General features: G+C 40.9%; 1 protein-coding gene across 1 annotated transcript in view; it reads left to right on the plus strand.

Annotated features, from left to right (window-relative positions):
- Positions 1-3306, plus strand: part of LOC115228459 (glycine-rich cell wall structural protein-like) — a 5144-nt gene extending 1838 nt beyond the window's left edge. Inside the window, exon 2 of the mRNA XM_029799037.2 lies at positions 2394-3306. Coding sequence (XP_029654897.2) covers positions 2422-3204 — 783 coding nt within the window. The 5' untranslated portion in view covers positions 2394-2421 and the 3' untranslated portion in view covers positions 3205-3306. The remainder of the gene's footprint in view (positions 1-2393) is intronic.
- Positions 3307-10244: the final 6938 nt, after the last annotated feature.

Consider the following 10244-nt stretch of genomic DNA (forward strand, 5'->3'; position numbering starts at 1 on the left):
GGGCACAGTTATGGGACTACTACTGTTCATAATGGCCATCTCGGACATGCCCTCAGCCACGCAGAGAGCCACGATCACAAGTTATGCAGATGATACAAAAGTTTCACAGGTAATACAGAACCCTGAAGACACTAAGCACCTGCAATGTGAGCTGGACAAAATATACAAGTGGGCTGAAAAGAATAGCATGCAGTTCAATGCTGAAAAGTTTCAAGCTTTATGCTATCAGCATGCAAAACTAAATGCAATACCCAATAAATACACTGGACCTGGAGGGATTGCAATCCCAGGGGCACAATCAGTGCGAGACCTGGGTATTTACATGAGTAATGATGCAACCTTTCATGTGCATGTTGCTAAATTGGTAATGAAATGTAGGCGGCTGACCGGATGGATTCTTAGAGCCTTTAGAACAAGAGACCAGGAAACCATGATGGTCCTCCGGAGGACACTTGTCCTAAGCCACTTTGACTATTGCTCTCAGCTATGGTCACCGTCCAGTGTCAAATTAATCATAGAACTTGAGGCGATCCAACGAAGCTACACAAAGAAGATAGCCTCTGTGCAGCATATAAGCTATTGGGAAAGACTCAAGAGATTAAGACTCTTAGAGTCTTAATAAACAAAAGGCGAAGGCAGGTGGAGTACAAACAAAACAAATGTATTAGTATGGCGCCCAGGAATAGAAATAGAACAAGTCTTTTACGTTTCGAGCCTACGCTCTTCGACAGAAAGATGCACATATATATATATATATATATATATATAACACCGTGATCACCGTGACCGACCAGGGTATCAGATGTTGTTACACATCGCTTGTCACAATGCGATTCACACTGTTTTAGCCTTCAAATGACGCCACCCCGCTGGCTAAGCGAGCAGGCCGTATATATATAACGCCATGATAGATCATTAGCTCCTACACGCATTTTTTCTCTCTTTTTTTTCTCTCCTTTTTATTCTCTCCTTTTTTCTCTCCTTGTTTCTTTCCTGTGTATCTTTCTGTTGAAGAGCGTAGGCTCGAAACGTAAAAGACTTGTTCTATTTCTATTCCTGAGCGCCATACTAATACATTTGTTTGCTTGTACTCCACCTGCCTTCGTCTTTTGTTTATTTTCGTAAACCTTCCCGTTATACACACACACACACACACACCACACACACACACACACACACCACACACACACACACACACACACACACCACACAACACACATATATATATATATATATATATATATATATATATATATATATATATATAAAACATTGGGATATTCTAAGTTTACGTATTTTCCTGATTCGTAAATATTGTTTGTTCATACAAAACATGAAACTGAAAGAAACCTTTATTATTTTTTAATACAAAACTTTCTGACACCTTAAGGGAACCAAAAAAAATTGTCTGAATGGTGTGTGTATGGCAGTTGTGGTGGCGATGGCGGTGGTATTGTAATGGGGATGGTTGAAAACAATCAACAGAAAGAGAGAGAGAGAGAGAGAGAGAAAGAAATAAGCTAGACAAAAAAAATCTGTACTGACGCCTTGAATAGGCAGACAAAAAAATGCTGTTTATCATGCAGCTTTGCAATAAGTTCCCAGACGACAGATTGTATCATTGTTTTGACGGAAATTGTGAAGAGCTATTGTTGAGCAGAAGGTCCAATGAAGAGCTCTCCTCAGGAGCTAGCTCAGACGGCTTTTAAGCTCGTATCTTACATGTCCAACTCTAACTTTCCACATCCGTTTCTTCATAGCAATTTAACCCCCTCCTTCTTCTTGAGTCTTTACCTCCACTATTCCTAATTACCCTTGGCGGCGAGCTGGCAGAAACGTTAGCACGCCGGGCGAAATGCGTTGCCAGTTACGCACTGGGGTCGATGTAATCGACTTAATCCGTTTGTCTGTCCTTGTTTGTCCCCCCCCCTGTGTTTAGCCCCTTGTGGGTAGTAAAGAAATAGATATTTCGTTTGTGTTGATGTTCTGAGCTCAAATTCGGCGGAAGCCAATTTAAATTACGCACTGGGGTCGATATAATCGACTTAATCCGTTTGTCTGTCTTTCTTTGTCCTCTCTGTGTTTAGCCCCTTGTGGGTAGTAAAGAAATAGGTATTTTGTCTGTCTTCATGTTCTGAATTCAAATGCCACCAATGCCGACTTTGCTTTTCATCCTTTAAGGATCGATAAAATTAGAATAAATTGAACCCTGAGTCGATGTAATCGACTTAACCCCTCCCTGATAGTAGTGGACTTCTAAAATTTGAAATTGATGTTGCAGTATAACTAATCCATGATATAATTGTTGTTTTAAACTTGAATATCTTTTAATTAACATTATTAATGCTTCTTGTGATTACCTTAATTAATAACTTTTTTTCCCTTATTTTCAGATCTCCACGTCCTCTATAAACTGCCATCATGAACATGTCCATTCTTGCCCTGGCTGTTTTCGCCTCCGTATTCCTTTTGGTAAACAGTTCAGTAATACCCCACGGTGAACACTATGGTGAACACTATGGAAAAGAAGGCCACGATGAAGCCCACCATGGTGTAGCTTCTGCTGAACACGTAGCAAACAACGCCTACGCTGAACACGGTGAACACGGTGTGAAAGCCGCCTACGACGTCGGTTTCCGCAACCATGAACACGATCACGTGGACAACTATGGACACCATGAACACGACGAGGACCACGACAAACACAAGGACGACATGTTGGAAAAATATGGAAACTTTGTTGCTCATGCTGGCCACAACGCATACGGCGGTGAACACAGTGCTGTAGCTGGGCACGCTGCTGCGTACGGTGCTGAAGGTGGACATGGCGCATATGCTGGTCCCGGTTATGATGGAAATGCAGGTTACGGAGGTTTTGGCGGGTACGGTTTCGCTGGTCGTGGTGCTCTAGCAAGTGGCCTTGTTGGTCACGGTGGTGTTGTTGGTCACGGTGGCCTTGTTGGTCACGGTGGTGTTGTTGGTCACGGTGGACTTGTTGGTCACGGTGGTGTTGTTGGTCACGGTGGACTTGCTGGACACGGTGGATACGGCTATGGCGGTTTAGGTTATGGTGGATACGGTTATGGTGGAGCTGGCTATGATGGACACGCTCTTGCAGGACACGGTTTTGGTGGACCTGGTTTTGATGGAAATGGTTTCGGTGGATACGGTTACGCTGGTCTTGGTGGACATGGCCACTATTAAACAGGACTTTAAAAAAATGAGAACTCTCTAATTCAAAAGATAAATATCAATCCATAATACAATTTGGTGCTGTTTGTTATTAAATAAAAATTAATAAATCAATATCCTTGTTACTAGTAGTTATTATTCGCCATGCGGTGCTCCAGCATGGCCGCAGTCAAATGACTGAAACAAGTAAAAGAGGAAAAAAATAAAAGAGAAATATTGCAGCGACCTCATGGAATCGTTAAAGAATCGGAAAAATGCTTTGCATTATTAGTTCCGGCTCTTTAGGTTCTATTCCCGTCGAGGTCAACTTTGCCTTTCATTTGATTTTTATTGTGGTCGATAAAATAAAGTACCAATCAAGTACTGGGGCCAATTTAATCGATTAAACCCTTTACTCTAAAACTGCAGGCCCTGTGTCAAAATTTCTCTTCTTTTCATTTGTTTATTATTTTGTTTATTTTCACGAATATAACAGATCAATGTATTTAATTAATACCAACGTTAGCACCAGTATTGTAGCTGTTGTTATTGTTCTTTACCATATCAACATTGATTGAACACATCTAAGGTCAGAGACACTCCAGCCACGACCGTCCCAATTTTTTAGGGGTATTTTATTAATTTCTTTTCCTAAGGCGGCAGGCAGGGCGTGTCATGAGGGAGACTTTTGTTCCTTGTTCTAGTAGGGCGAACGGCAGCGTAGTAATCCCTTCATTGGCTAGGATCGTCGTTATCATTGCCGTTTCAGCCCTTATAAGCCCTGATTCATCAAAATTTCGATGAATGGCAAGCCAGCCATGACCATCACGATTTTACGAGAAAATAAAAAAAAATATATTGGTCATTGTGACCTTTCATTGTTGAAGACGGTAGGCTGAGTCTGATTTTAGTGGAAACTAATCATTAGTTAGAGTGGGGCTTGTCTTTTTTTTTTTTGGCCCAGAAAATCAAAAACATATCGGGAATAATAAACAAGCAGACTCATCATATAAGATACAGATTGTTTATTAGTAGGTCTGGGTATTTCTTTTAGTGGAATTTAACGTTAGGGGGCTCAGGAGGTCTCTTTGTTATACTCTTTTACTCTTTTACTTGTTTCAGTCGTTTGACTGTGGCCATGCTGGAGCACCGCTTTTATTCGAGCAAATCGATCCCATGACTTATTCTTTGTAAGCCTAGTACTTATTCTATCGGTCGCTTTTGCCGAACCGCTAAGTGACGGGGACGTAAACACACCAGCATCGGTTGTCAAGCAATGCTAGGGGAACAAACACAGACACACAAACATACATACACACACACACACACACACACACACACACACATATATATATATATACATATATACGACAGGCTTCCTTCAGTTTCCGTCTACCAAATTCACTCACAAGGCTTTGGTCGGCCCGAGGCTACAGTAGAAGGCACTTGCCCAAGGTGCCACGCAGAGGGACTGAACTCGGAACCAAGTAAGCTACTTGCCACACAGCCACTCCTACGCCTTCAGTCAAATGACTGAAACAAGTAAAAGAGTAAAAGAGCAAGAAGATATTTTGTTGATGTTGTCCAAATTGGGAAGTGAGGAAATGTTTAGGTAAATGGATTTATAGTAAACTAGCAATATCGTCCGGCGTTGCTCGGGTTTGTAATGGAAATAACTATATAAGCATTTTTAGAGCGTTATAGCCAAAAAATAGTAAAAAAATGCATTAAAAATGGGGAAAAATGATGGTAATTTTTTTTTAAATCGTAGACTCATCGTAGTCGCGCGATAATACCCAGAAGGGCTCGATATGAATCACGACTATAAGATACCCGGTTTTGGTTAAACTGCACCGCAAAATGTGGGAGTAGTTAGGAATCTAAATCGTAGGAGACAGACACACAACTTCACTTTTATATATAAAGATGTAAATTTAACTGGAGATGCGTTCACATTTAATATTAATCAATGTCATATTAGATTCGTCATCGTTTCGAATCTGACTACTTACTGTGCGTATGATGATTCGTTATCGGTTGTCAGATATCGGCATGGATCAGCAAACAGTTTATCACAAAGCCACCGGCTCTTCTTAGATTCATTGGTCTGGATACTTCTGGCTGATGAGAGATAGCATGTCGAAACAGCGGTGTCCCAGATTCCGTTGAATTAACGAATAGAATGTGCTACGAATACGTATTGGTCGTAAAGGAGAAGCTGTTCCCATGTGACAAATACAACAGCTATAAGCATATTTACGTTCGGATCAGCCAGAACGTTTTAAGAATGAATACGCAAGCAATCACAATTTCTGTCTGACGAGACATAGCATGTCGAAACAGCGGTGACCTGGATTCCGTTGAATTAACGAATAGAATGAGCTACGAACACGTATTGGTCGTAAAGGAGAAGCTGTTCTCATGTGACAAATACAACAGCTATAAGCATATTTATGTTCGGATCAGCCAGAACGCTTTAAGAATGAATATGCAAGCAATCACAATTTTTTTGTTTTGTTTTTGTTATGTTACTCTTTGGTTACCAAATATGGTGATGTCATCCACAAACAAGCTAGAAATTTCCAGCTAGTTTTCACTTTAAAGACTATAATTCGTTGCAAACAAACAACATCATCTGTAAGACTGAAAGTAAGTCATTTAAGCTGAAACATCGGCTGTCTACTACGAAAAGCAATAAATATTTTATCGTCAGACTAGCACTCTGACCCAACAACACCGGGTCATAATGCTAGTGCATGCATATATAGCTGCGTGCGTGCGCACATACACGCGAGTACTGTCCAAATCTCTGACCACTCACAAACAGCTAGCTGGCATTCAATTGGCGTATCAAGTTTCGGGTATTTTGATTGGGTTTTGGATAGAAAATTCATGAAAAAGTCACTTCTATTGATTTTTTAAAATGGCTTTGTGGGGTGACTGGGGAAATGTAAAGACGTGCACGACCACCCTTGGACGGGTTTGAATTACCATAGAAAGTTCGAGCCCTCTAACTGAAAAAATGTGGATTTGTATAAAGGACACGCACACAGACAGACATTTTGCCGTTTATATATATAGAGATTTGTGGGGTTACTGGGGAAATGTAAAGATGTGCACGACCACCCTTGGACGGTTTTAAATGACCATAGAAAGTGCGAGCTCTCTAACTGAAAAATTGTGGATTTGTATAAAGGACACACACAGATAGACATTTTGCCGTATATATATATATATATATATATATATATATTACAACGCAAAACAGTATCATAGGCTACATAAGTTATCATGTGATCACGTGATGGACCAGATTATCAGATGTTGTCTTACATCGCTGGTCACAATGCGCTTTGCATAATTTTAGCTTTCAAATGATGCTACTCTACTGCATAGGTAGTCACGTAGGCCAACAATCCCCTGATCGGAAGATTAATTTGTCGCAGGCTTACCCATTTACAGCTGGAGACTAGAGCATCGCGAAATAGAGTATTTTGCTCAAGAACACAGCGCGTAGCCGGTTGGGGAGTCAAACCACGCCCTCACGATCGTGAGTGCCCTACACCTTACCACTGAGCCACGCACCTTCACATACATAAGTTGATAGTAATATGTTTTACAATATGTTTTAGGCGCAGGAATGGCTGTGTGGTAAGTAGCTTGCTTACCAACCACATGGTTCCGGGTTCAGTCCCACTGCGTGGCATCTTGGGCAAGTGTTTTCTACTATAGCCTCGAGCCGACCAAAGCCTTGTGAGTGGATTTGGTAGACAGAAACTGAAAGAAGCCCGTCGTATATATATATATAATATATATATATTACAACGCAAAACAGTATCATAGGCTACATAAGTTATCATGTGATCACGTGATGGACCAGATTATCAGATGTTGTCTTACATCGCTGGTCACAATGCGCTTTGCATAATTTTAGCTTTCAAATGATGCTACTCTACTGCATAGGTAGTCACGTAGGCCAACAATCCCCTGATCGGAAGATTAATTTGTCGCAGGCTTACCCATTTACAGCTGGAGACTAGAGCATCGCGAAATAGAGTATTTTGCTCAAGAACACAGCGCGTAGCCGGTTGGGGAGTCAAACCACGCCCTCACGATCGTGAGTGCCCTACACCTTACCACTGAGCCACGCACCTTCACATACATAAGTTGATAGTAATATGTTTTACAATATGTTTTAGGCGCAGGAATGGCTGTGTGGTAAGTAGCTTGCTTACCAACCACATGGTTCCGGGTTCAGTCCCACTGCGTGGCATCTTGGGCAAGTGTTTTCTACTATAGCCTCGAGCCGACCAAAGCCTTGTGAGTGGATTTGGTAGACAGAAACTGAAAGAAGCCCGTCGTATATATATATATATATATATACGAGGGGCGTTCAATAAGTAATGCCCCTGACCCACTTACCATAGCAGTAGAGCAACGACACTTGGCACAGTTATTAGTCTTTTCCTACATAGGAACTACCCAGAGTTATGCATTTCTCCCATCGTTTGATACAGCTCTGGAGACCGTTTTTGTAGAAGACCCCAGCTTGGTCCTCCAACCACGACGTGACTTCAGAAATCAAGGCTGCATCATCTGGGAAACGCTTTCCTTTCAAAATCAACTTCATGGCTGGGAAGAGGTGAAAATCAGAGGGTGCAAGGGGAGGAGTTCATAGCTGCACGCCTGTGCTTCTGATCTGGCGACACGCGAGTTGTGGACCGGAGCGTTGTCCTGCAGGAGGAGGATGCCTTTGCTGATCTTGCCCCGCCTCTTGATTTTGATAGCTTCTCTTAATTTCCTCAAAAGTGAAGCATAATAGGCTCCTGTAATTGTGGTACCCTTTGCCAGGAAATCTGTCATTACTACTCCGTCCTGGTCCCAGAAGACTGTGAGCATAACCTTGTCAGCGGAGGGCTGCACCCTTGCCTTCTTTAGAGGAGGTGAGTCACGGTGCTATCACTGCATTGACTGGGCTTTGGTCTATGGATCATAGTGATGGACCCAGGTTTTATCCTGTGTGATCAGTCTTTTGAAAAATTTTGACTCATCTTCTTGGCACATCTCCAAATTCATCCTCGAGCACTCAACGCGTTTTTGCTTCTGGAAAGGTGTGAGCAACCTGGAAATCCATCTGGCAGACACCTTTTGCATATGCAAATGGTCATGAATGATAGTTTCCACAGACCCGGTACTAATCTTGACCTTATGGGCTATTTGGCGAATAGTTATGCGTTGACCTTCCAAAATGGCAGCCTCAACTTGACGGACAGACGTCTCATCAACGGCAAAAGGGGGCGACCAGATCTGGGAGCTGTTTCCACAGAGTTCCGACTATGTTTGAATTCACAATGCCAGCGTTTTACAAGGTCATATGATGGGGCATCATCACCATAAGTTACTTTCATTTCATCAAAAGTCTCCCGTGGTGTGCATCCTTTCATATACAAAAACCAGAACACTGCTCGACACTCAACAGGCTCTATTTCACACTTGACTCAGTTCAAACACCTGTAAATCAGAAACCACAATTAGTTCAGAGCTGTAATTCGCCACTTAATCTATAGAGGTATAAATAAGTGCACATGCAAAATTTCAGCTAAATCAAACAAATGAAAGTGGGTCAAGGGCATTACTTATTGAACGCCCCTCGTATATATATATATATTTATATGTATGTATATGTATATGTTTGTGTGTCTGCGTTTGTTCCCCCAACATCGCTTGACAACCGATGCTGGTGTGTTTACGTCCCCGTAACTTAGCAGTTCGGCAAAAGAGACCGATAGAATAAGTATTAGGCTTACAAAGAATAAGTCTTGGGGTCGATTTGCTTGCCTAAAGGCGGTGCTCCAGCATGGTCACAGTCAAATGACTGAAACAAATAAAAGAAAAGAAAAGAAAAAAGAGAATATTCGACAATGTGTATACCAGCTGTGATATCTTAAAAGCTAAACTGAGTTCCTGTATAATTATAAATGCTCATCAGCAACCTTAATGGTCTTGTTTACGAGTGGTGAGCTTTGTATGCGCTATGAGGGCTGAATGAAGGTGGTTTTTTTAAAAGCAGTTATGACGTCACCATTGCTGGTCTTTTCTACTGAAGGCACAGGACCAGAATTTTGAGGGAGGGCTTTAGTCGATTACATTGCCCCTAGTACTTGACTGGTATTTATTTTATCGACCACCGAAAGAACAAGAGTCAACCTCGGTGATATTTGAACTCAGAACGTAAAGCCGGAAGACATCACCATAGGTAATGCAATCAGAAGTAATTTCTGAATATTCTGGGGAAACGGACTTCACTCGGAGTTTCAGATAAAAGTCATTAATTCTTTCAAATATATTGGGTTGTCCGGAAAGTTCGTGCCGATTTATAGTATCTTACCTTTCGACTTACTTTCCCAGGCACCTCAATTCTGGGAAGAGGGTATTTTCAAGTTAAAGGAAAGATAGAGACGCATTATGCAACAAAATGGTTAATATTTGGTTGATTAAAAATGTAATGGCAAGTATTTATTGACCTTTTTCTTTCCTTTAAAAGTTGGCACGAACTTTCCGGACAACCCAATAGTTTTATACACGCCATATAAAAACCACCCAATGCATAAAGGTATTTAAATACTTAGGCTTAAATTAGATTGAGGTATGAATAAGCTGAGATGAAAATCAATTTAAGGCCTTTATTTATTAACCCATTAACTGCCAAGTTGTTTTATTTATATTTTATGGCTTTGCCAGGTATCTTAGGAGTTAAAATAATATGTTGTATTTAAAGTTTCGTCACCTGTGAATTATTTTGGAAATTATGATAAATTTTTCGAAAAATCCCAAATAGGGATCGCTGAAAAAAAGTATATTTATCGTTTTCTGTTCAATCGCAATAATAATCATTTGAGTTTTTTTTAAACTATAGTATCAAATGCGAACGTATATGAAATATCAGGGAATGATATAGATGGGAAAGGCTAAAGAAAAAAAAAAACGTTTTCAAAACAATATTTTTGTAGTTCAAAAACTGCGATTTATGACATAAAATGTCCTCTAGAATTAGCCAGGGATAATAATGACAA

Source organism: Octopus sinensis, unplaced genomic scaffold, assembly GCF_006345805.1.
Source record: "Octopus sinensis unplaced genomic scaffold, ASM634580v1 Contig10575, whole genome shotgun sequence".
NCBI lineage: Eukaryota > Metazoa > Mollusca > Cephalopoda > Octopoda > Octopodidae > Octopus > Octopus sinensis.